The 27354-nt window shown below is 35.1% G+C and overlaps 1 protein-coding gene across 1 annotated transcript in view; it reads left to right on the forward strand.

Annotated features, from left to right (window-relative positions):
• The window catches only part of SBF2 (SET binding factor 2), a 198164-nt gene that overhangs the window by 66479 nt on the left and 104331 nt on the right, over positions 1-27354 (forward strand). The window contains exons 3-6 of the mRNA XM_030450948.1: positions 12985-13122; positions 20210-20323; positions 21994-22104; positions 24308-24413. Coding sequence (XP_030306808.1) covers positions 12985-13122; positions 20210-20323; positions 21994-22104; positions 24308-24413 — 469 coding nt within the window. The remainder of the gene's footprint in view (positions 1-12984; positions 13123-20209; positions 20324-21993; positions 22105-24307; positions 24414-27354) is intronic.

Raw genomic sequence — 27354 nt, forward strand, 5'->3', positions numbered from 1 at the left:
TTCCTTTGATGAAATGCCTTGTGACCTGCTTGGAAATAGTTTTGAAATTGTTACCGTTACTCTTGGTGAGTGGAATATCACCAAAGTGCATGATCAAAGTGAGCAATGCTCAGAGTCAAGCTGAATTGACTTGCAAAAGGTAGTGAAGAGAGAGTTCTTCAGCTGTTCAAATGTCTACAACAAGAAGTAGCAGGACTCTGTTACACTTTAAAGTTTGGATTAAGGTGAAAGATCATTGTACAGACCCAAATGAAACTGGTCCAACTGTCTGTAACTGCAGTGGCAGACCTGGGTTCAAAGGCAGGATGACTGATGAGAAAAGAATTGCAGAGTAGCATAACATCTAATACCTCACTACTAACAGAGATTTGATTTTCAGATTTATTGCACTGCTATTGGTGACAAATAATTGAAGTATATGCTGACTGAATAAACTGAGGACTCCAGAAGTACTGCTGCAAAAATTTAGGAAAATCATGTCCAGAAGTCTTATTTAACCAAACCACTTCACAGGACAGCTCAGGTTTGAGGCACATATTTATGACTTTCCAGTGTTTATTGATTTCGGGAAGTGTGGAGGAGAATAAACACCTTTATCATAAAAAGTGTGTTATTATTAAGTTGTTCTTAAATAAGAAAAAATGTTGGGAGAAGGACATGTGTAGGAGCTTGTGTAAGGAGAATGTATATTCTTGGTCTTGTTTTTAAAATCTTGACATTGCTGTGCAAGACAGAATCCAAGAAGGGGTTCTGAAAAGCACTGATATAGTTGGAACAAGGGAACAAGAAAAAAGCATTTCCTCAGCAGGATTTTTTAAAATCAGTTAAAATTTTAGTGCTTTACTTCGTCAGTATAGTGATCAAGTAAGATGATATTACAAACCATGTACTTATCAAAATCATGTATAAAGAAGATATGTATTAGAAGTTATAAAGGAAATGCTGTAAAATAAAGCAAAATTAGGGTCATAGGTGACAAATGGGTAAAAAGCTGTGAATCACTGAGTGACAGGAAGACTGGTCAGCTGTGGCAGAAAATTACATTTCCCTGGATGCTGGTGGGAAGACCAACTGAAACAGACTCTGTGGATAATGATTCAAGTTTTGGTCTGCCACTCAGTCTGTAAATGTATTTATCCGGTTCTAGTGCGGCCGTCTTTGTATATTGCTAATTTCTTTTGGCTGAAGGATAATGAAGTAAATGACGTCTGTTGACCTTTCCCTCTTTCCCTGGTGTGCTTGTGATCTCACTGCTTTTGAGCCATAAAATGTCTGAATCATTTGGTGAATTGAGGGCCTGGGGATGTCAGTTCTGTTATTGGCAGTGTGGAGGGGATGTTTGACAACCTTACCATTACATGTAAACGTTTGGTGGTAACTTATTTGACTTGATGGTACCATTTAGCTGTGACCACCAGTCCATGGTGTACTTGGTTTCTATACAACCAGTGCTTTCAAATTGCTGGCACTTAAATTTTTAAGGGCATATTTGTTATTCTGAAAATTGGGAGGGAAGAGATACTACTTCTTGAAAAATAGTCCTTTGGTTTCTGTTTCGGTACAAATCTTGCTTAATTGAAAAATAATTTTGGCAGTCTACTCTGAGTTTATCTGTGTGGGCCAAAACTGTTAGTATCTAATGTTTGTTACCCCTTTTTGTAAGAAAAATAAATTTTCTCCAATTGCTTGGTGTTTACCAGCAAATACGGAAAGAGCAAAAAAAATTCTGTAGTGTTTTAAAGGGTCTATGAATCCCTCAGTACTCTGAAAAAGTGCTTTTCTTCGGCTATTGAGATGTTGTGGGTCAACACTTATTCCTGGTATGCAACTGTTGAAGGGTTTTTTTTTGCTTGTTTTCCAGTCCTTTTTAAAAATGTAACACATACACGCATTGTCAAAGCTCATATATTATTTGTCTAATGTTTGTCCAGTACAGCATAGTTATTTTCAAGTTTTCACTTGATTTGTTTGGAGTTTACAGCGAATATTTTTCATATTTTTCTTTAGTATGATCTGTTTCATATTTTGGAGACTTAGGAATGTAGGAAAAATTGATGCATCAGGAAATGCTGCATGCAGTAGAGTATTTCTGCTTGTCTCATGTCATTACTCCTGAGACAAAATGATGAATATGCTGATACATTTGTAGGCAGATTTGCAGTCCTTGCTGCTCAGATGAGACCATCATCTGTCACTTACTACATAATCATCAGTCATCATTCTACCAACATGGATGGTGTCTTGTATTTAGTAATTGTCTTCCTGATGTATTGAGTTCCAGTTTTAACATGAGTGTAAAGCCAAGCTATATGGTATTATTTCTCTATTGAAATGTTACCTGACATTTTCTGTTGTCTAAAGCAGTGACTTCCAACTTTCATGGCCTTACAGATGTCATTCTGAACCTTTAGACCTTAGGTTTTGGTCTGCTATCAAACCAGACTGTCACAGCAGTGATTTGCTTGACTGTGGTTAACTTCAAAGAGATTCAGAGTCTTCTGGAGATGACTTTTGCCAGTATAGTGAACTTTTATGTTAGATGAGTGGAAATATAAAAAAACTGAAAGTAGTTCAGTGTTACACTGGAAAACTGTGTAACTTATTCTTAGTAGTTAAAAAATCCTGAGTTTTCAGGTAATTTTTTTTTGTTGCCTGTATCATGAAAGAATAAGTAGTCATTCTTTTAAAAGAACACACTGTCCTTTTGGATGGCTGTATTGCACAAGTGATATCCAAGTCAAAAGTGTGTTGTGTTTTTTTGTTTTACTTTTTATTGTTCCTGCAGATGGCTTCCTCTTGGGTATAATTTGGAATAAAATTCAGTACTGTTAAGTATTTCGGCTCTTTAGTTTATTCAAATATGCAAGACATTACAGATGCCTTGAAATATTTCTGTTTCCTCTGTATACTTATGGGACATACAAGGGAACCCCCCACGGTTGACTAGTGCTTCTATTTTTACATATAGGATACCACTGAATTAATTTTTGGGAAGAAACATGTTTGTTCTTTAATATTTTAAATGAGAATATGATCTTTACAATGTAATTTTGTGTGTGTTAATATCTTCTATTCTGTACCTTCTATTTTATTATTATTTGGTATGTTTCAACATATATGTAACAGTAATAATAATGTATTTCCCCCATCTCTTATGCAGTTTACATGAAAAAAGATGTGGTTTCTGTTTATACTCCCTGCATTTTATGATGTGATTCATAGTTGATATTCAGTGATGTTTAGTTTGAAAAAACTGTAAGTGGCAGCCCAAGTTTCTTTGTAAATAAACCTGTAATTACCCACCAGTAAAGAACTAAGAGGAAGGCCTTTTCTGGACATGCTGGCTGTCCTTGCAGAGGGCACTTGTATGCAGTTGAGATGTCCAAGTGGGCTTTTCGGGTAAATTTTTTTCTGCACTTGATATCTATCTTGGGACAGAGAGGGAAATGTGTGTTTTTTTCCAAACACTGAAGTTAATAGCTTACATTTTTCAGTTCTCTAAACATTGCATTGTTTTATTTAATTACCAATAACTGGTATTTTTAAGCAGTAAAATATTTACAAGTATTGAATCTGATCAAATATTTTGTATTAACTTATCAAGTCAGATAAAATGGTGTAATACCTACCAATCCCCTTGAAAAATATTTATTCCTTCATATCCAGTCCTGCTCAGTGCTTTCCAAGAACCAAGTTTTACTATATAAAATGAGATAACATTTCAGGTATGTTGCTGATATACAATAAATTTTACTTTCTTTTTAATACTTGTCAGATAATTTTGAAGGCTTTATCCCCCTTCTTTCTAGCTTCCCAAAGAAGACCATATGTGATACATCAGTTTCAGTCTGCCTGGAGTCTGTTAATTAGCACCACTGATTTGTGATAGAGTGATCAGCAATTGCAGTTACACCAGTTAGTTTTAGTTCTGTCCAAATAAGTGTTCTTGGGACTAGGATGAGACCAGAGCATCTTCGCAGCTTAAGGGAGTAGACTGCACTAATGAAACCAACATGCCATATGCTACAAAGAAAAACAAACAAGCAAAAGAAATCCCTGAATCCTTCTCAGTTTAATGTGGTGGGAAATTCCTTCTCAGCCCTTGTTTTGGCATGTGACATTTGATCATGTAAGGAAGGGAGGTCAGGCAGACTTCCCTTGCAGTACCTGCCAGCCCCATGAAGTGCTAGTTCACTGCTGCTGGCTCTCTTGCAGAAACTCACATGTCCATTTAGCTTATTCAGGTGGAAATTCTGTCTAAATCTCTATGCTTGAGTAGCTGACTCTCTGAGGTGTGAGATCTGATTCTGATCATGTAATATATGATGTAGAGCTTCATGTTTATGAATACGTTAAGGCCCTGAAAAGGAAAGAACAAGAGGTTTCATATAGAGATTTCCAGGTCCCACACCAGTCAGAGTGACTATGCTGACATACACGGACCAAATAATTTCTTCCAAACCTAATATTGGGTTCAAATTACCTTCTGTTAATTTACCTGAGTTAGCTGTTGAGCTGAACTATTCTATATGTTACATTTTTCAAGCATAGAAATAATGTCTGCAATCTCCAGCCCCCTGGGATTTCTTCCTTGTGTAAAACTGTGGAATATTAACGTAAGTGGTGAAGAGTTAGCACAATTAGACAGGAATTCACAGCTTTCTGAAATACAAACCTCTCTGAAGTTTAATTTTGGCAAATTTTGGTATCTCTTGCTATCTTCTTAGTTCAGAAATTGCTGTATTCTACAAACCAACCTGAAAATACAGTCACTTCATCAAAATAGCTGTTTACTGGCATGCTGACACTGCCCATGAAAGTATCTACAGTGGCACAAAGCCTTTTTTATTTATGTTGGACCTCTTGCCAAACAAACTTTCTTACTGTTAAAGAAATCCTGTAACCAAATCCAGTAGTAATGCCCACTGGTTTTAATGCATGCCCTCAGTTTTGTGGCAAACAAGTGTGTCTCATATTGTTGATCTCATTTTTCTGCATAGGAAACTAAAACTCAGTGGAAAGCACCAAACTTCTCAGCTGCCTTTTCGTGCTAATTATTTTCCTGTGTTCTTCGTGAGAGTGCTGGCAGGAAATACATTTCATATTTTTCTTAATTAAGACTGGGGAAATGTAAAGTTTGGTAGTAGCAACCAATGTGCAGAACTTCATTAATGGGAGACATTCATATGGCAATCCAGTAAATTAAAAAAAAACAATTTCAGGTTCCAGTGTAGGCTTTCACTCGTGAAGATGTTTCCTTGAGATTGGAGGCACACTGGGTTATAACAGTGTTTGGACTTGAAAATAAAGGAGTAGGACAGGGTAAGGTAATAAATGGATTTTAGCTTAACGTGTGGTGTCCAAAATGATGAAAAGGGGTAATGCTCATTCATCGGGATTAGGTGACACTGCTGGTTTGCTGGATGGTTAGAGCTGGAGATGTAGATTTGCTCAGAAAAAGATTGTTTCAGTTCACGGAGGCAAGATAGCAGGAAGGCAGAATTCATAAGCCAGCTGAATCATGTGCAGAGTGAGTATAACTTAAGCCAAAATGTGGAGATTTTATATAAAATATGGAAACTTTGGAACATAATCCCTGGAAGCCAAATCTAGAAGCACCGCATATCCTTTCCTGATGCTGAGTTCACTGACTTGTAGCGTGCTGCTCCTATTGGGATGGTTTCCTGTCATTTGTTCTTCTGTTCCTCGGGGCACTTTTTGCAAGTGAAAATGAGTTCAGAGTTGCATTACGAAGGGGCGTATTTAAAAAAGAAATTTATTATAATTTTATTTGGACCGAGTGCATTTTATTCAGGGGCTATAATATATCTGTTACCCTTTTTTGTGGTTTGTTCAATAAGCATATGTGCTAGTCTAATTTCTGGTCTCTATTTTAAGAGCAAATTCTGCCTTTTAAATTTGTTTGCCTAATTTAAGGCTTCCTGTTCTGTGTTTTGTCATCTTGAGGCTGTTGGAGTCTCTTGGCGTATATTTCGGTGCAGCAACCGCAGCCCTTTTAGTTGCTAGGCCTCTGTCAACTGAGATCAATGTTCTTTTTAGTGCATTACCTCATACTGAATGCACCCTTGCACCCATCTGCTTTTTCCTGGGTGTTGAGTTTTCAAACCCTTCTCTGGCAGGTAAATTCTGAGGAGTTACAAGGTCATGACTGCAAAAACACAGGGCTGCTCACAGTGTTCACAGTTGCTAGAGAGCAACAGGAACTATCTTCAAACATAGTAGCAAGGCTTGAGACAGTGTTAATCGTGTGATTTAATATTTGATTGTTCAAGTGGAAGTTAGAAAATAATGAGGAAATTGTGTATTACAGTAATATTTTATATGTATTTATATCTGTTTTATCATGTGCCAGTTATAATTGTTGAGTGCTGTACATTAATTACTTGGCTGTGTTATTATTTTTTTTTTTTTTTCACATTCAGCCAATGCAGTAGTTATACATGCTGTGTATATTTTGAAAGATCGTTTATGAGTTAGGAAGTCTTCTGGAAGACTTAAAGATGTTAAACACTTGAAAAAGTTTACATCTGCTTTTATAACAGTGCTACTGCTGTGAGAAAGAAAGAAGTCAGGGGACAGAGAGGAATACTTTAGACAAGGTTTTTATTACATACTTGTCTAATAAATTAACTATGTATAAAATGCTCATTTATCTTTTTAAATGGAAACTGTTTCTAGTCTTGTATACATCATATGACTATCAGTGTCCTCAAGTATATAGAGGGTGGTCAGAAAACATAGGAAAAAAGTAACAACAAAACAAAGTACCAATTATCTTTGTGTCACAATGTATTTTGGAAACCACTTCGGAAGACTGTTGAATAGGTAAAGCCGGACAAAGATACTTCTTTATCCACTTTGTGCTAAAAATCAAGACAGAAGAATTCCATACGAAGAATGATTATTTTTTTTAAATTATATTCTTTTTTTAGTGTCCTTCTTTCAGTAATGCTGTGGGAATATTCCAAATATCAGACATTTTCCACCCATAGTTTCTTTTTTGTCTCATAACCAAACACAGTTCATTTTCTATAGGCTTGTGTCCTTCAGTTTGAAGTATAATTTACTGAAGATAGATAGCCTCACTTAGATTTATTGTTCACTGAGGTTTTCAGCTTTCACATTGAGTATTCAGTATCCACACTTCTCATTATTCTTTTGGCCATTGGTGTTATTGGCAGCAACTATTGCTGACTAACCAGCCTTTCTTACTAAATTTGAAAACAGGCTGTGTTCCTGAATTTCAGAATTTCAGTTGCAAGTCCTGAGTTTAAACTTGTGTCTTTTTAAGGTTTTGGTGTACTTTAAAGTTAAAGAAAAAAAAGCTTATGTGGAATAAAATACCTGCTTCAAACACCTAACCTTTTTTTATTAGGTTTGACTTTCTGATGCATCTCCTATTTGACTTGGTTTTTACATTTGACTTAGGTAGGAGCCGACTACTGAGGTAGAAATGTCCACAGTACATAGGGAGAGTCTGTTCTGGGCAAGGAAAATTTATTCACCTGGAACTCTTCTGAGACAGTAATGTCACCTGTAGTCACAAACAACCCTTCTGCCACTACTAATGTGATTCCCCAAAGCATTTCAATCAATTTCAGGTGTGAGAGGCTAAGGGGCAGGCAGTGTCCAGTAACACCAGCATCTGCAGGCACCTAAGTGTTGGGTTTTTCATTTGCTAAGGGAAGAAAGCAGTTCCTTCATTTGAACTGAACACTGTGTATTCACAGTCCTTTTGCCTTTCCTCTGTCTCTGGTGTCATAGACTAGAATACCTGAAATTAATGAGGTACAACATTGGCTTCTTAAGCTCCTTCTGGCTTCAGCACCCCACTGGCCTCTGACAGGACTGGGTGGTATAGGTGGTCAGCTGGTCTTCACAGACCTTTGTGGGGATCCTGACAGCACATTCCAGCAGTTCCCAGATGCCACAAGGTGACTGTGTAAACATTCGTCTTGGGGAACTCTGGGTTACAGTGCATTCCAGGCTAGAAAAGGCCTTTGTACTTCTATTGTGATTAAAAGCTATTTTTTGTTCTTTATGAGTGAGTTTAATTGTTTACAGTTGGTCATCAAAATGTTCTACAACACTTGAAATGGTCTTTTACATGGAAATAATTTGGAGTATACTTCAAGTGCACTAGTTTTATTTTAGGTTAGGCTAAGTATAAATATGCAGTTTCTTAGATGCAGCATGTTGAAAGGCAGGAAAAGTTATAAAATACAGTGTATGTTTTGTATTCTGTTTACATTCAGAGATACCCCCAAAGCTCCAAGTATTTGCTTAGATTTACAGCTTCATAACATTGCTTCTCTATTATGCCAGTGAACATTGTAATTGTTTTGTTTTGTTTTGAGAAGAGGTATGCATCTGAAAAAGAAAATTCCCTTTGCCAAAATTCCATACATAAATGAATGGTGAAATGGTGAAATACTCAGCAGCTGGTGCTAGGTCATGCAAGTCCAGATGGAACAAACTTCCTTGACATGATGTCCAGAACATGGTCCTTTATTTTCAGGGAGTTTTGTAGAAAAAAATGTGATGATACCTGTTAAAAACAAAGTCCAGTTATCCGAAAAGTAAAAGAAAGCATGCAGAAGCAGACTAAATAAAATGAAACTTTATGTTCAGAGTGTTCCAAGGGAGAATTAAATATTTGGTGAAGGAGTTAAACCAGAAAGGAAGTTGGGTATCTGTGTTAGATGGTTTAAATTCTAAAGGAATTTTGGATCTTTTAATTCAAGTCTTGTCAATAGAGCTCAAATGCTTTTTGTTTTATGTGCATCCAGATAGCTTTGGATTTTATTTTATAAGCAGCAAGCAAGCACAAATGTATTTTGAAGAAAATACATGGTGTGAGAATGTATTTTAAATATAAATTTAATTTAAATATAATTATCCAAGTGCAGAATTCTGTAATGGTGTATCACAGACCTTCTGGTCTGTATAAAACTTCACAAAATGCTGATGGAAAGCTGGCCAGATAATTGATACAGAAAACAATGTAAAGTGCACAGAGAGCAGTCTTCCTATCTGTAGCTACACAGACCCACTAGAATATTGGTTCAGATTTTTATTATGGACTTGAATGTAGGCAGGGTGCAAGCCCAGAGGTATATGACAAAGTTCTAGCATACAGTTCTCCATACGAGTAATTGCAGATCAACAGATACGGACGGCAAATGATATAGTTCAGCCATGGTAAGGTTACAGTTGACTAAAATTTTTCTCTAATTAAACTTAACGCTATATAATTAGTGTTGAGTATAATAATAGTATTTCGTCTTTACTTCCACAGTATCCACTAATCCTCCTTCCTACATTCTAATTCCTCCAGTGCTTTCATAGAAGTTTTGACTGTTCAACGTTTTCTTTATTTCATCAGCAGTCTTTAGGGTGCTACTCAGGGAAGTGGTCATGGCCTCAAAGCTGTTGGTGTTCAAGAAGTATTTGGACAACACTCTTTAGATACCTGGTTTAATTACTGGGTTACACTGTCAGGAGTTGCATTTGATCTTTGGTCCCTTCCAGTTCAGGGTATTCTATGATTCTGTGATTTGAGACACCAGTGTATCTAAGGTATATGCTGATTTATGCAAAGAATTTATTTTAATTGAAAAGGACAAGGCAAGCAGTATGGGTACAGTTATTTCTAGGTTAGAAAGAAGGAACAGATTTATGAATCAAGGATAATGTTTTTGGATTATAAAAACTAGAATAAACAAATGCCACTTTTAAACATCCACTAACCATATCTAGACTTTAAAGAGAAGGGTTGTGGTGATGTAGAAAATTTTTAAAGGTAACAAACTGCTCTACATTATTTTATAATGCTGTGCATCATTTTTGTATCTGTCTGGTTTCTTGTTTAATCTAAAAGCAGCTGTGGTAATAATTAAGACAAAGTTCTTTGCTTCAGTGGTTACCTGCATTTTCAAATAAGACTTGAATTGTCATTTCACCCCGAATGTCAGATCTCTGATACGTATTATTTAGTGAAGTTTTGGATGTTTGCATTAGATTTTAGAAGGCAATTACTTGTAATGTGGAGTCAATTTCAAGGACTCACCACCATTAGAGACTTGTTTCTATAAATAGTGAGTTGGACAGTCCGATTCTTTCTAATTTTTTAGTGTCTTTGATAGAAGCTATGTTCTGGTTCCAAGAATTCTGGCAAATAAGTGGAACAATATGGGAGCGTGTTCAATTTTTAACTTCTGGGTTTTTTTTCTTGTTTACTGAAGAAGCACATGACCTTTGAGTTACATTCACAGTGGTGCTTTTCTCTGTTTTGGTGTAGCATCTGGTTTGGTAAGGAGACATTTTCCCATTCTTGGTGGCCAGACTTCTGGTAATCATACTGGATCGTAGCTTTTATTTACACCAGCTTGGAAAGTTCTTCTCGGTGTTGTTTGCATTTCAATTAATTTACTAACATTTATTACCTTATTTTAAGGAAACGGAGAATCATTCATTGTTTAATTTCTTGGAGGAGCATGTTGTCTCTATCCTCAGTATCTATATTTATAAATAACTTCCAGTTTATTTGAAAACGCAGATTCTCTGTGGAGCCTCTGGATGTAATCTACTTCAGCCATTTTCCTTAGCAATCACTAGTTGTTGTTTTCTAATAAAAGTTAACACTAGAAAGTGTATATTTATATGCAAGATGATTTTCAAATGGGAAGAGTTCTCACTGACATGAGTGAGGTTTAGATATGGTAGAGATTGAGAGATTGCTACTGAGAGCTTCATGCCCAGATCAACAGTCGTTTCTGATACTTAAAAATTTAGCTATTGGTTTTCTGTTTGCATTTTCCAGTTTATGGGGCAGATGATGTTTTGAATTTTATGCAGTAGACCTGCTAATAATGGCTTATTACATTAAAAACCATTATTATTTAAGTACATTTTCTCTTAAGTGCAAAAAGTATACTCAGAATGAACCTACCAGTACATCGAAGTTGAAAATTGGTAGATTGTGTGTATTAGATGAAAACCAGCTATGCATATACCACACATCTCAAGCTCCTTTGTCATTTGGGTATAGAATACATTGTTTGTGGATGCTTTGGCTATACCAGCTCTTCTTTGCCTCTAGCGTTTGATGCTTGCAGAATAGGAATTTGTCCAGAAGTTCCGGACAGTCAGAAATGGGGTGAATCACTACTTACTGGTATGAAATGGGAAATTAACTGTAAAGCTAAAGGGAAGTAGCACCAGGAAGGATTTCCTGTCAAAACTGGTAAACTTGGCAGATAGGGAAGAGTAAGATTGTAAGGTGCAGTGTTAGAAGCTTAAAAAGTGCCAGAACTAGGACTGCATGAGCAACCATAATTTTATCTAATTTGTATGGATGATTCAGTTTGAACTGTATACAGTGAAGGGTGTTATTTTATTCAGAGAATCTTACTGCATTCTTTGCCTTTTGGCTCATACTTGTTGAACAAATAGCTACTCAGAATTTTGGGGGCTTTGTCTTATTTGACCTATGGCTTCCAGGCTTCATTTGCCACATGCCACCAGAAGTTCTGCCATGCATACAGAAGTTCAGTGATTTTATTGTCAAACTTTTTAATGATACTTTTGTTATAATGTCCATATATATTGACCATATTGTGTTATCTTTATAGTAGCCCTGCAAGATTAGTAGTGGTATCTTTGTATTTTTAACTGATCTGGGATGAAAAACAAAGGGAGATTAGGCCACTATTAACACAATCATGTACTAAAACTGGATGCTTATCTTGGAATGACTAGGATGTCCTTTCTTGGAGTACTTTTTGATCTTCAGAACAGTTATTCTGAGCTTCAGAAGGGAGTGCTTAGAAGTTCTAAGGCTACAGATTCATAAGTGTTAAGCTGACTATCTAGAATGTGAAGAATGTAACATGAGAAAACTGGTTTTGAAGATTTTCCCAGGATCATAAAATAAACTGTGTATCGGAGGCAGTTTTAACTGCTGTTCACCTAAGACTACCCAGGTTTTATTGTAGAGGTTCTAAAGAGGAATCTGCTGTAAATGTTTGTTTACAACTTACTCATCATGCTCTTTCAGTTTTTAGCAGCTGTCCAAGGGAAAGAAGCAATTGAGATTTTGGCCCATCTATCTGGTTCATTTGAAATCTGCATTGTTTAACAATTTATAAATGTGTAGGGGTTTTTTTATTCCTCATACATGCAGGAGCTATTACCTCACACTATAAATTCTAAGTTTATAATTTTGCTAGTAACAATGTACTTGTGAAATTTTTGTGTTTATGACTTCAGTCATACACACTTCAGTTTAAGTCCCTGATGGTTAGGAAATCATGAAACTTTAACTTATTTTTCACACTGGTGACAAAACTTAAAACATATGTAGTATGATATACTATATCATATAGTATGGCCTCCTAGAAACTTTCAGATACTAAGTTCAATCCATGAAGCTATTAGAGGTAATAAATAAATGGATGGAAAATATTGCTCTGTAAAAAGTCTTGTATGAGTAAGTATTGAGTAATTTTGCAAGTAGGTGTAAATACAGTATTTATATTGATTAGATAAGTTAATGGAGAAATACATGGAAAATTAAAAAATGTACAGGCATTCTGAGTTACAACAATTTAAGCTTCAAATTCTAACCTGTTAACTAAATGAGACCTGCATAATATGCCAATTTATTCTTGTTGTCAGATAAACCTTTGACATGGTGATCTTGAATACTGAATTTGAAGGAACAGATGTTCAGTTTGTAGTTTCCCTTGATGTCTATAGAGCTAGATTTATATCCATTTCACCAACTGCATTAACAGTTGATTTCTTTTCTCCAATTTTTTGAACCTTGCATATGTTCACTTGAAATGAAATAGTTGTCTAGGTAATGTTCTACTATATTGTTTAAAAATATTTGTCATGTTTCTTAAAACAACTTCTATTACTGCTTAACTATGTGTCTTATTTGTTTGTTTTTTTCATTAGTTTTGCCAGCCTGGAGGATGGCAGCTTTCCAAAGAAAGAAAACAGCCAACATTCTTTGTTGTGGTTTTGACTGATATAGACTCAGAGAGGCACTACTGTTCCTGCTTAACTTTCTATGAAGCCGAGATTAACCTGCAGGTAAAGACTTTGCAACAAGTAACAAATATGCAGGAAAGGGTTTGCTGTTCCTGGTAAGGATATGTTTTTCTGTCATACTCTTGAGCAAAAATATGTGCATTTCTGTTAGCTTGTTGAACTTGTTAGGTGTTTTGTTTTGTTTCGATCTGCTTGGAAAAGTAACGAGCAACCAAAAATATTTCCTAGTATTTCTTTTTCTCCACCACGAACTTCTTTTTTCCTAATGGGACAGCCAAGATGGTGTCCCTCTGATGGACTTCCGTGTCTGACACTGCAGGAATGCTTCTCGTGTTTGTTCCAGGGAGAGGTTTATTAACTTCTGCTCCCTCTGCTGGCCAGCGCTGTCGGGTCAGCACAGGACTAACTTGTCCATGTGCATGCATAGTTCTCTAAGTGCATTTATTGGCAAGATTTTAAAACTGATAGAATAGTTCTTCAGTTTTTAGGCCGGTCAGATTTTGGGTGTCAGCTGCTTGGCAGTGTTTGTTTCTGAACATGTATTTAATTAATTTTTGGGCAACCTCAGTCTTTCAAAAATAGACATTCTGTTTCCCATTTGATGTAAAGAACAGAATCTCTTCTATGACATAATACTTGGAATCTTTATAAACTAGAACCTAGGGAAAACCTAATCCTATCTAATTGCAGACTGTCATTATGTTTTGAAATATTTTCTTTTCTAGATGAAAATTTCAAAATAAGTAAAACCTTGCCATTAAGTATTTTAAAATTAGTTCAGGTTAAATAGTTAAGTATTTAAGTAAATTTTTTTGCTCTTCTAGTGACAAACTGCAGCATTATTAATTATTTAAAGAATATTATATTAATAATTCGAGGGTATTCTGTTTATTTGATACTAGAGTTGAAATGTTACTCTGTACAATAATTAAAAGATGCAGTGTATTAGTAATAATATTGTGCTTTTTCTGGGCACAATTGGAAGCTATAGAAAACTGTTCTTATTTCATTAATGCTATGCTTTTATGGTTTTTGTATTATTAAAAAGCGGTTAAAATAAGAAACAATAAGTAGGTATATTTGAATTTTAGTGTAGATCAACTGTAGATCTTCCTATTAAATATTTTTTCATTATATAGTAATTCTTTTCCCAGCTGAAAAAAATTTACTATGGCTGACTTTTCCTCCACTCTATGTATTTCATAACATATCTAAATTTAGCAAATTTTTTATTTATCTTGTGGTTTCTAGCAGCTGCTTTTGATTCACTATCCACATCTTTCAAGTAATGCTCATCACAAAATATCCAGTATTAAAGAAAAGTTTTTTTCCTACATTGCCTCAGTATTAATACAAAAAAACTAAATAAAAAAATAAAAAACTGAGTGCAGCAGGATGTTGGTTCTCATAATGCCATTCCTGGCTGTGTTGAAAAGAATGCATACTTTTCAGATGAACTTGCTGTGGTGAAATTTATTCTATGACTGCATTGTTTATAGCCAAACTTCCTGTTTCTTTCTAAAACCCAAAGAGAATAATTGAACGTGCCCTGTTACATGGTCATTAGACAAGAATCCAGCACATGTACAATCTGTAATGTAACATAAGCTCATGAAGCATTGGGCTATGAAAGTGATGCTGGTTTAACTATTCAGATGCATGCCTCATTAAACAAACAGTCCAGGAGTCCTGGTGTCCAAGACCTGAAATGAAAGCTTTTTTTTTTTAACAAAATGATATAACTTACTAAGATAAAAGATTAAGTATCCAGAAAAGAAGGGTTACATCTTTCCCAGTAAGCTTCACCAGGTAAATCTGGCTGATACAGGAGATGGTCAGAATTCAGCTGGAGCAGTTGAGGTGTTTGGCCTGGCAGAATCATCTTCACCAAAACCTGCACTTAACCACTTGTTATTATTGGGTGTTTCTGTGATTAATTAAAGTGCAAAGTGAAAGCAAACTCAAGTTTCTCAGCTTGTGAATGCTAGAGGAGAATGATAAACCTGTTTTGAACCTCCTCCGTAATAGCAGAACCTTTTTGACAATGGATCAAGCTGGGTCTGAGAAAGCAAATTCTGTCATTCTGATGCCCTTCATCCCTGCTTCAGCTGTTCATTACAGGAGAATTAGTAAATAAATTCTACCTGAAAAGGAAGGAGATTGTACTCACATGGTATATCTAGGTAGTACCCATGGTAGCCTAGGGTGCAAGTTTAATATAGCAACTGTAAAAGCTATGCAGTCTGCAGGAAAAGAAGTATTCTCCCTGGTATCTCTGAAAGCCCTGGATTCAGTTTATCTTGGGAGTTGCATGTCATAACAAGTTTTCCACAGAAAAACATAGGCTCTAGTACCAGCTGATGGCCTGTTTTCAACTTCCTACCCCTGCATGGAAAATAAAATACTATTTTATTTGCTGACTCCTGTGAATCATATTTGTCATTGTTGCAGTACTGCCATTCTGAACTGATCCATAATTTACAATCTTCAAATATGCTAGTCAGTTTGATTAGTGATCAGCTCTCATGAAGTTGTGATCATATGTCAAAAAGATTGATGTTACATTTAATCTGCTTCATGAGGGAGGTGAGCACACAGTATTCCATTAAATATGGGAATAACACTCAGTGCTGTTGAGGTTACACAGCTTTGCCATGTTAATCCTTCGTGAATGGTTCTATTTTATGATACTAGTCTCTTTTAAATGTCCTAGTAACATTTATGAAGAGGTACTTAAGCATGTGTTTCTCATCTGAGCTTAAAATCAAGCATTTCAAAGTTTGACCTTAGTAGAAGTGTAAAGTTTGGAACATGACTAGACTACTGAAGGCAGTCTAATAATGAATTAACTGTTGTAAAGCTGGTGTCATTTAAAGACTTCCTTGGTATATTTCAGAGCACTTCAATATGTGAGATTTCTTTTCCACCTCAGTTTCCTACCAGTAGGAAGTGTAAAGAAATCTGAGGTACTGCACTGGTTTCTTCTTCCATGCTTGGTCTGATCCAGATTTCTGTCTGGCTTAAAGTGTCATTTTGATGCCTTAGCAAATAAATAAAGCTGAATGCTATACTGACTTGTATGTATCTACAGTAGGAAAAGAATAAGTCATAACTTCCCTTTTTCTGCTTCCCTCACAGTCTTAAAGGTCTGGTTGCTTTTTTTGTTTTTTGTAGGGGGTGTTTTCCATTACTGTATTTCGATCATTTCAGTATACTTCAAATTTCATTGATTTGAAATCCATTGAAATCTCATAGATTTGAAGAAAAGCTTGTCCTATCAACCAAAAAAAAAAATAGTCTAGTTAGTTTGTTTTTCTGGACACTGAAGCTGTAAGCTGTTGAGGAGTCAAAGGGTTATTCAGAAGAAGTGCAACTTACATCTGTGGAATTCGTTCAGTTACTCTGTGTGTGTAATTTTGTTATCCATCAAAAATATATATATACACACATGTATGTATATATATATACACACACAAATAGACACATACACAAATAGACACATATATATGTGTAGTTCTATGTGATGTATCCTCACTTTGCTAAAATGGGGTTCTTATTTCTAACAGCAGTTTCTGGATGATGGCATACAAAGCCAACACTTAGCACACGAAGACTTGATTTAATACTTTTGACTCAGCAGATACTTCTACTGACCTCAGCTGTGTCTCTGACCGATCAGACAGTTAGAATTTATACTAACAATGCTTGGAAAAGCACCACAGATGGAATCTTTTTAAGAAATGTGAATGGTGAAATTGTACATTGCTCTGCACTTTGAAAGAAATGATGATCTCTCCCCAACCCTGCCATCAACAAAGTAGAGTGATATATGGCAGTAATTGAGCCTGTGCAACTGCATTTCTTGCATTACAGAAAATCTGCTCAATGAGATCGGTGCAAAACCTCAAACATTTATTTATAACAATCTTACTACAAGATTGTATCATTCTTGTGTGTTGCTTTAAGCAGTATATATGTTACCAACTTTGTGACTGCAATATTTTAAGATTCAATATATCATTCCAGAAAAGGCACAGGAGTAATAATTCACACATCTCCCTTTTCCTGCCATTCAGTCTCTTCCTCTCTCTGCCCCCTTGGAAAAGAGGAAAAAGAATTTATAAAATCCCCAAACCACAAAATGACAGAATCAAAAATTCAAAAGTATTTCCTGAGTCATAAAAAAACTGCCAACAATATAACTTCATGCTTCATAGTTTTAATATTTATGCTTGGACTGAAGAGTTTTGGTGATCCTACTGTGTTAAAGCATATGGTGGTTGATGAGTCATTAACATTTGGATTTTAGCAGAGTATGAGAACACTCAGTTCAGTTGCACCATTTTTGTAGTGTAAAATCTGATCCGTCATTTGGATATTGTATTAGCTATGATATTCTGAAGATAAAATTTAATAACTTTTGATTAATAACAAAATGGCAAAATCATTGCTGATCACATATGGTCATGCAGTTTCTTTCATTGATATAGTTAGATCAGTCTCTGTTCCCTATTCCTTAGGCTACTGAACAGTTTTTTTAAACTTCATTAATCTGATGTTCAAAAAATGTTTGTACATTTCCAGTCTTATGGCTCAGCTGTTTCTGTATGGGATTTTAAATGCATGTCACCTTTTACACTAAGTGTATCCTTAAGTATCTGGAGTACTGGTTTGCTCTCAACTGGTATGTTTTTCTCAGCTGTTTTGGAGGCTGCCTGTTTGTGGAAGAAATGGACTATTTAGGGCCACCACCTTCCCCCTGCTACCTAGACTCTATGTAGAAATAGAAGGGGGAAATTAAAAAAAAAAAAAATCTTTAAATATTGAATTGAAATGAAGAAAATTCTTAGTCTGTTGTACTGCAGTGTGAAGGACTGCTTACCAACAGTCCAGTTGAGAGATATCAGGGAAGCCCTGTAGCAGGGAATACCAGGCAAGTTACAGGGAAGCCCTGTAGCAGTATACCTAATAACATTATCATAAATTTCCAACCAATATAAGTGCAAGAGGAAAACTACAATAATTAACCAGATTTTAAGAAGTAAATTAATTAGCAGTCTTCTTATTTAACAAACTAAAATTCATCTTTCAGTTTACGTTGTCAGCAAGGTTTTCATCAACATCCAATTGTTATTAATTGAGTTGTGAACTGAATACTACATTTATAAAATGTACAGAGAAAAAATAACACTACTCTTTTATTAGTTTTGATTAGGATGATTTTTCTTAGATGAGAAAAGGGATTTTAAAAAGATGAAATATGCATATGTCTGAGCAAAAGCATAACTAGAAAGAACTAAGTTTGTGGTTTTACTGCTTTGTATTTAGTTTTGCTACAAAATGCATATGCTTTAGTGCTTTGCTTGAAAAGTAGGGTAAAAGTCATGTGTTTGAAATGATTATCTACTTAGTCTACTGACTCCTAATAATGTGCCTGCGTGCTTGTCAGAACATTTAGCCACAAAAGAAGTACAGCTAGTCACATTACATTTTTCCATAAATCTTTTATGAATTAAGAGGGTGTTTTTATATTGTAAGTGACTTACCGGTTCAATACTGTGCTGCTATTGTGCTCTTAGAATTTTAAACTAAATCTAATTAAGAATTAAGTCAATACCAGTGCTGCCTGGTATCTTCATCTGCCACCATTTTGCTCTCACCAAGGAACACAGGACTGTGCAGACAGGACTGGACAGGAAAGGACTGTTAATGTGTGTTTTGTTTCTCTAGAATGCCATTTAGGTTAGTGAAACAAGAATTGCTTTTGAAGGAACCTGCTTAATTTCTGAGAAGAGAAATTGTGTTGTAGGGTGGTGGTCTCCAAACTTGTTTTGATCGTACACCCTATCAATAAAATTCCTACATGAAGCTTATTGTAATTAAACATTTTTGTAGTAAAAAGCATTCATTAAGTCAGTTTTTAAAGTACTTCTCCTATCATGTTTAGCTGCTTTTATTTAAATACATTTGTTTGTTTAAAGAAACCCCACGTTCTGAACTGAAATTGTGAAATAAAGCTCATGAACTCACAGCATTCTTGGCATTTGAGGGCATTTCTGTTAGATTTCTTCCATGTCATAGAAAAGTGATGTTGATTTTTTTTCTTTTTTTTCCTTTTTAAATAACTGAAACTGTTGGATGACATGACAGAAATAGAATGCAGATATGTCATGAGGAAATTGAAGTAATTTTTATTGTATCCTAATTAAGATAATACAGTGATTTTTGCTTAGAACAATGCTCTGCCAGAGGAACAAACAAAATACTTAGAAATTTGGTGGGTGTTGCAAAAGTTGGAAAGCACAGACTTTCTGTCACTTGTAAACTTAATCACTTAATGAATTTGTCAAAGAATGTGTGGAATTTTAGAAATGAAAGTATTTAGTGACATCTTTAGTTTTGGCTATGAGTAATAACAAAGTATTTGTGATTGAATAGTAAGTGCTGGCAAGAAGGTAATAGCAACTTGCACATCATGAACAACTGCAAGTTATCTGCACTGTACCTTTCTCCTTTTTTTAACCAAAAACTTAATGGTTCATAAGTTTGAGGGATGTTTTGGGGAAATCTGAACTAGTGTTCTTGTAAAGAAATGCTTTTAGGTTCTGATTTAACTGGGTCAGGCTGGAGATGACTTTATAGATAATTTTAACAGTAACATTAGTGGAAATTCCCGAAGAAACTGAGTTATACGAGTAGAGGAGTACAACCAAACATTCTTCTGTGAAATGTGTTATTTCCTATTTGGGGTTACTGTTTATTGTAAATCAGTTAACACTTTGATGTGAAAGGATGCCATTCTGTAATCCACTTAAATATCTAAAATGGAAAAAAGGGAGCATTTAAGTGAAACATTAGTCTGCTAAATTGCTGTCTCGGAGAGCTTATTTTTAGTACTTTGATGCATGACTTTCCAGGTGAGTTTTAACAAGTTGAACTATACCTAGAAACTTGTAGGGGATTCAGGCAATCATTGGAATAAGAGTTGACTTCATTATTAGTTTCAAGTGGTAATGGAATTCGTTTTCTTTTCTAAAGCTAGGGGAGGTGTTTACTTTCTGTAGGAATTTGTAACACTTTAGTTTGAGTTTTCTTTCTGCTTATTAACTGAAGTGTTTCTGTTTTCAAGGGAACAAAGGAAATTGAAGGTGAAGAGGAGTCTGGTTTAATTCCGCCTGCAGAAGTATTTGCTCCTAAAAGCCTGGTGTTGGTGTCCAGACTAGATTATCCAGAAATTTTCAGGGTAAAGAAACTGCAATCACTGTTTATAATGTATGTCAGCAGACAAATCTGTCTTTAATGAGTAGAAGTAACAGTACTTTTGTTTTAGAACATCTCAGGATTGATTTGGGAATTTAAAAGCAAAAGCAGGCTTAGATTGAAATTCAATGCCTGTGACAGTAAATAACCCTTATAGGTTAAGGCAGGTTTTTTTACTGTCCAAGAAATTTTATGTCTACATAGAAGATGAAATAGAGATCTTTCTGGGCTCAGTTTACTGTATAATGAAAGGAATTATTGGGACAAAACCAGACTTGCTCAGGTAAAAACAACACATTAACAATATTTCATTAAAAATATAATGGTAAATTAATAACAAATTCCTAGTTTTTCTCTACATGTAAGACAAAACGTCAGAGCATCTTTCAGATCGAATTAAGATGCATGACGGAGATTTAGAATCTTGGATTACTTTCAGCTGATGAAATATGACTGATCTGAGATAAATGACAAACTTAAGTTTTTATTAAGCTAATAGATATTAACAAAAGGAAATATAGTTCAGTTTACAGATCAAGGGAGAAAATCATTCAACAGTGAAATTGTCATTAGACATTAAGAATGACTGTACCAAGTGAGCTTAAAAGTCCCTATAGCTTGGTATTTTGTCACTGATAGTGATCTGTAGCAAATGCAAAGTGTATAAAAATAGGGCAGGCTGCAGAAATAATTCCACAAAATACTTTCCTAATTCATTGTCAATTATAGTTAAATGTCTTCCGGAACCAGAGTTATTAATTCTATGGGTTTTTTCGTATACTTTGTCCAGTTTCTTAATGCTCAGATTTTTACAATAACCTGTGGCAAGGGGTTTCACAGCTTAACTACGTGTTGTATGAAAAGTTACTGTTGGAGTTATTTCTGAGAAGTGTATTCCTAAAATATTTGCTGATTTATCAAAATTACAGCATTTAAATGGCCCTAAAAGGCTCTTGTGGAGCAAAGTTATTTATTTCTTTTTTTCTTAAGGTTTGCTAGAATGTTATGTCAAATCATCTTAAATTAGTATTAGTTTAAATGATAAAGCTATATATGTGACTTCTCTTTCAAAACTGGATCCATGTAAAAAACCAGAAACATTGAAGTGTTAATATGCCATTCATTAAAAAATGTATTTATATTGAAATAATGAAATAAAGAATGTGTTTTAATTAGCATCGAATTGTTGATCCTTAATGGTGGTCTTAAAGTGAGCCTCACAAGCTCATTCATTCATCAGTGTTTTCTGGAAACCAGTTGTGTTTAGGTCCATCAAATTCAAAGCACAGATGAAGCTATGTTGATTTTATACTTTTTAAAAGTGACTTGTAGTAAAACATGCTTTGTATAATGAGTTAAACACATATACTAAACGTTGAAATTTTTTAGGATAAAAAAAAGAATACACCTCCACCTGCCAGTACATACATCCCTTCTAAATAGCCAAGCTAGGCTTTTAAAATGTATGATTGCTTCTATAGTAAAATAAACTTTTCAGTTGGAAGTTACTTGACTATGGTAATATCCATTAAGAGAAGCTTGACTGTTAATATACATGTTATTTTTTTTTTTTTAATATGTATTGAACTTTTAAGTAGCTTGACATCTCCCTTCCCTGTATAGCAATCTAATGTTATTTGTCCACCTCTGTAGGCTTGCCTTGGACTCATCTATACTGTGTATGTTGACAGCCTGAATGTGTCACTGGAGACTCTCATTGCAAATCTCTGCTCATGCCTTGTCCCTGCTTCTGGAGGGTCTCAGGTAAGTGAATTTAAAAAAAAAAAAAAAAAAAAAAAAGAAGGTATTTTTCCAGTTAATTTAATTTATGAAGAAAACAAAAAAATAAATTCTTGAAATATTTTTCAAGAAAAAAAGATCATAGTTCAGCTGAGTGCTGTCCCTGTGGCCTGTGAGGGCTTTCCCTGTGGCCTGTCTTCTAAAGACAGCAAAAATTCCATTCCAGGATAAGGTCAAAGGGTTAATTTTGTCACCGAATTGCTTTTAACAAAGCACTGTAGCAAATCAAGCAGTTTGTGTAAGTTTACGTTTTAATAATGAGGTGTGCTCAGGAATATTTCTGCTTGCTACAGAGTTTCTTAAGTGCTTTTTTAATTTGCCACTTTTTAACACATCCTTCACTTAAGTTCACATATCCATGTCTCTTCCTTGATGCAGTTCAGGATTCCACTGTTCATCTATTTGATAAATCTTTTCAATTTCTTTTTTTGTAAAATAAAATAAAAATTCTAAAAAACTAATCTGGACATTCAAAAAGAAGAAAATTGTCCAGTAAATACACATCTTCCAGCTTTTTACCTATGCTTTGAGCAGAAAGTCAGCTTTTTTTGTTGATTTAGTTTAAATAAATTACTCATTTACATTTGTGGTTTCTGAGAAGCTGGTCGGATCTTACTTGCTTGGCCTTCACTTTTTGCTGTGACACTACTGTGAAATCGTAGTCCTTATCATGAAACATACCTGAAAACTAGGCAGACAAATGCCAATATTTTGAAATTGATTTCATGCACATTTTTTGCCCAGTGTATGGATTATCAGCCTTCTAGAAATCCTAAGAAACCTTAATTCTTCTGTTTTTCACTTAGCCTTGTCTGCTTTGGAGTTTGTTAGTGCTGCTTAGTCAAGATCTGCCTTATGACTCTCCACACCACCCCTTCGCTCAGGTTTTGCATCCCAAACCTTTTTGTTTTGAAGGGAAGTAATTAGATTGTAGCTCCTACTCAGAAACCCTCTTTTACAGTGATATTTGAATCTTACATTGCATGTTTTGGTGGTGAGATTAATCTTCTGGCTGCTCTTCTACCCGCTTTCTTTTTTTTCCTTTTCTTTCTTTTTTTCTTTTTTTTTCTTCTCCCCTCCAATGTCTGTGTTCACTGGCCATTTCTTCTGCTAGAAGAGGGAGAAGTCATGCTCCTCTGGTTCTTCTCCCTTCTGCTTTCCCTCTTCAAAGAAAATGTTCCTTCAGTTTGAACCTAAATTTGCTAGTGTCAAACTGTAATTTTAATCAGAAATTAGGCTTTTATCTTTTTTTCTTTCTTTCTTTCATCTTAAATTTCATACTTCCAGAGCTAAATCTGAATTATAAATCTTAGAATGAGAATACTCTGAGGTTTATCTCCTAAAGTCCTTGTGGAACCTTTCAGGTTACTCATGTGTTGATTGTTGAAATAATAAACTGCACAATAAGCCATTGACCTTCATCCAGGTCTGCAGCTAAGGTGCCTAGGAAGAGCATTTCTGATAGAGTCCAGAGATTTGCTTGGTTTTACTGCAGAGCATTTTGGTTTCAAACATCTGCTGTGCAGCAAGTAGAGCTTGTGCTACCTTCATACATTCACCATCTTTGCTGCCATACAGAGTGGAGTTGTACCATCCTTACTGATTGTACAGAAACACCTCCCACCCTATGGTAGTTACTGATGGAAGGAAAAGAGGAAAGCAAGATGATTTTGCAGTTACAGTGCTTTTTGGGGTGTGATATGCAAGTGCACTGCTTTCACTCCAATTTCCTGGAAGTATTCTTGGGCAGAAAAGGTTATTGACATTTCAACTCTACTTTAATAAGCATAGCAGTAGGTATTAAAGAATGTCGTTTAGACAGTAAAACATATTTTTCTGTTTTGAATGGATTGTAAACTGTGTAGGCTTTTTTCTGTAAAGTTTTTCAGTGTATTACTAAAAATGTGATATTGAACGTCCTCAAAGCCGTAACTACTAGCTAGTTCAATGGAAATACAAGGAGGGCACTATCATGCTATACATTCAAGGAGCATTGTGCTCAAATTGTACTTCAGAACAGTATTGATAAATTCAAGTATTCTTAGTGACTTTAAACTTGTGCCTAAAAAATAAATTTTTGCAGAATGAATCACTTATCTATATGGTAACAGCTTGTTTCATATATATTAGTTAAATTTATACTAAATAAAAAAAAATCTTCCTACAGAAATTGTTTTCTTTGGGAGCTGGAGACCGACAGCTGATACAGACTCCTCTGCATGATAGTCTTCCTGTTACGGGCACCAGTGTGGCTCTTCTCTTTCAGCAACTGGGTATGTATAGGTCTGCTTCGAAAAAAAATTCTTGTTTCAATTACAGAATGAGGTATTTTCAGTTCTCATTCAGTTCATATCATGTGACAAGAAAGTTATGTGGCAAATATTAATTTCTTTTGAATGAAAGAATGACTGATAGTGCTTTTATCCTATAATCATTCACAAAGCTTTTTTGTATATCTTGTCTGTGGTAAGTTATCTCCAGTATTATCTGGTGTCTGTAAATGTACTGGGAGGAGAAGTGAGCCTGGCCTCTGCTTAATTACAAAAACATTCAAGTAAAAAGATTGCCTGTCCCTTAGAATACTGTACAAACTCCAAGCAAAACCAAGGAGGTTAATAATAAAACTAGTGTAACTGAAAAGGGCAGTAGAAAAGATACAATGTAGTGATAATAGGTTGCTATGTGGCATTCATGTTTTTATGTAGTTATCTATTATTCCCTATATTTCAACATCATCTACCACAATCTTCATCAAATGCTTACTTGTTTGTTACAACATCGTGTCACTCTCACCTGAGTGCCTCAACACTAATTTTGTGTGTCTCATTAAATTTCAACATTCTATTAGTCTTATCTACATTGGTATGTGAAGTTATTTTGAAGCACAAGCTTGTAGCAGCCATGGAGAATAACCTGAGACTTACTACTTTCCTATGTCCCCCTTTTTTAAATAGAGCTCCAGTTGTCTGCTTACAGTGGTTGTTGAATATAAAACCAGGACCTGGAAATTTGAAGAGATTGTTTTACACAGTTCTCAGCTATTCTCACTTTTCATGTAGTCCTATGATGAGTTAAAGGCACTGAGTTCAGAAGGATGTGGTAGAACCTATTAGCTCATTCCTTTGAGAAAGCTTATTTTCCTAAGCTAGGGCTGATCCTTTCCTCAGGAGAGCATAGTTGACTTTGTCAGATGTTTTTTGTGCTTTTTGTAATGATACTCACACGTGCTATACTTGTCTTGTTCCATTTGAACAGGAACATAATGTGTATTTGTCTGTACCAACCTGGGTAAAAGCAATCTGCTTCTGTTGTCCAGTGTGGTGTTGGATCCTTACTTCAGTGACAGCTGCTATCTCATCAAATGCTTGTGTTTAGGACACAAATATTGACAAGGCTGTTTGTCAAGTCGTGACATGTTCAGTTATTTCCCTTCTGGTACAACTCAATCCCACTTAAATTATTAATACAAAATTGAAGAGTATCTAGAAAAATATTTGTGAACTGTATAAATCACCTTTTTAAAAATAGCTCTTTCTTTGAAGAAGATGGGCATCAAGACAAAATTTACCACTATGAATAGATACAAAAATAATTTCAACATCTATTTTGAGAAATGTTGTGCAATAAGAGTCTCATCATGCTTTTTCTATTTGGCAGGATAATCCTGTGTCAGCGGATGACCCTCCCTGTCTTACCATGTTTGCAGAATATCTGGACATAGAATTTATTTTTACTTGGGCATTAAACTCCAATTGGGAAAAACATTCCCAAAGGTGTTAATCTTAAGAATAACGAACAGCAGTGTTTGAAATTTTAAATCATACATCTTTTTTTTTATGTATAATGTGACAATAGCTAGGCCTGTAGCTAAATTACTACACCTAGAAATTATTTCATCACCAAGCTGGAAAAACAATAATCATAAAATTACTTTTAAAAATTACCTGGTGTAGCTGGAAGAATATCAGTTCTTTATATTTCTCATTGTTTGGTACTAAGATGGTAGCTATTTATAAACGCATCAAAACAGAGTAGCCTTTTTTTAGGCTCCAGGGAATTTTGGATTTTATTTCATTTTCTCTCTTTATTAACAATACATTGCTGTGTTTTGACCTTAAGGTCTTTTCATTTCTCCATTGTATTGAAGAAATGAAATTTCTTTTCATTGGCTTAAATACCAAAGTGCACGTTTTCTGGAATAATTTGATCCAAACATCATTTTACATCTCTGGTAGTAAATAGCAAGCAGGATGCAGATACTTTTCGTTTCCCAGGAGCAAAACCCAGTTGTGCCATCTTATGCTTGTGGATATTGGTTTCAATCTCCCTTTTCAGTGACCCCAGATTTTTACTTTCTTCTCGCTGAACTATTGTACACTACTTTGTTGTTCCATCACACAGGCTTTAACTTTTGCTGCTCCTGGATCTTTTGTCTTTTTTAGTCTGTAACTCAAGTAGAGGAACTGCATTGTGGACTACACAGTGCTGCTTGAGAAAGAGTCCAATTGTATTAGAAGTATTTCAGTTCCATTACTGTGAATGGAACTACTTAAACAGTTCTTCAGTTTCAGAAGGCAGTGGAGTTCTGCACAAAGTAACTCAGTGCTGACTTAGCTGGGAGTGAAAGGATACAGGTTGATTAGTGGCATAATACAGGAATGACACTTGATTCTAGTTTGTTTTTTCACTAACCAACATGTATCCTTTGCCTGAATTCCTTGTCTCTTTCCATGATGCAGTAGCTTGCATAGAACTGTAAATAATTTAGGTTGGAATGGATCTGTGAAAGTCAAAGGTCCAGTCCCATATTGATAGTTTAGAGTTACAATTTAGAGTTAGATGAGGTTGGATGTGTAAGCAGGGCTTGTGGAATGATTGATGGATATAATGGTAGGCTGAGTGTTTGTTGTGGGCAAAGGTATGCAAGAAGATCTTAGTTTTATGTCTGTAAACATAATATTTTGGCACATAGCTGAATCTTTAACAGTCCACTTCTAGATGTAGCTCAAACTATTCTTGTGCAGCACTATCAGAAGATACTTTGACACAAGTTGACACTTTGAGGAATGTTTTCTGTAATGCTAGTTTCTCAGTTTTTAAATGCTTATTTATGGGACAAATCATATTCTGCCTCTCCTAGTGTACTTTATGCTAACAGATAACAATATTGAATATTGTGTAAATGCTAAAAGACATTAGTGATAACTATATATG

Source organism: Calypte anna, chromosome 5, assembly GCF_003957555.1.
Source record: "Calypte anna isolate BGI_N300 chromosome 5, bCalAnn1_v1.p, whole genome shotgun sequence".
NCBI classification, from domain to species: Eukaryota; Metazoa; Chordata; class Aves; order Apodiformes; family Trochilidae; genus Calypte; species Calypte anna.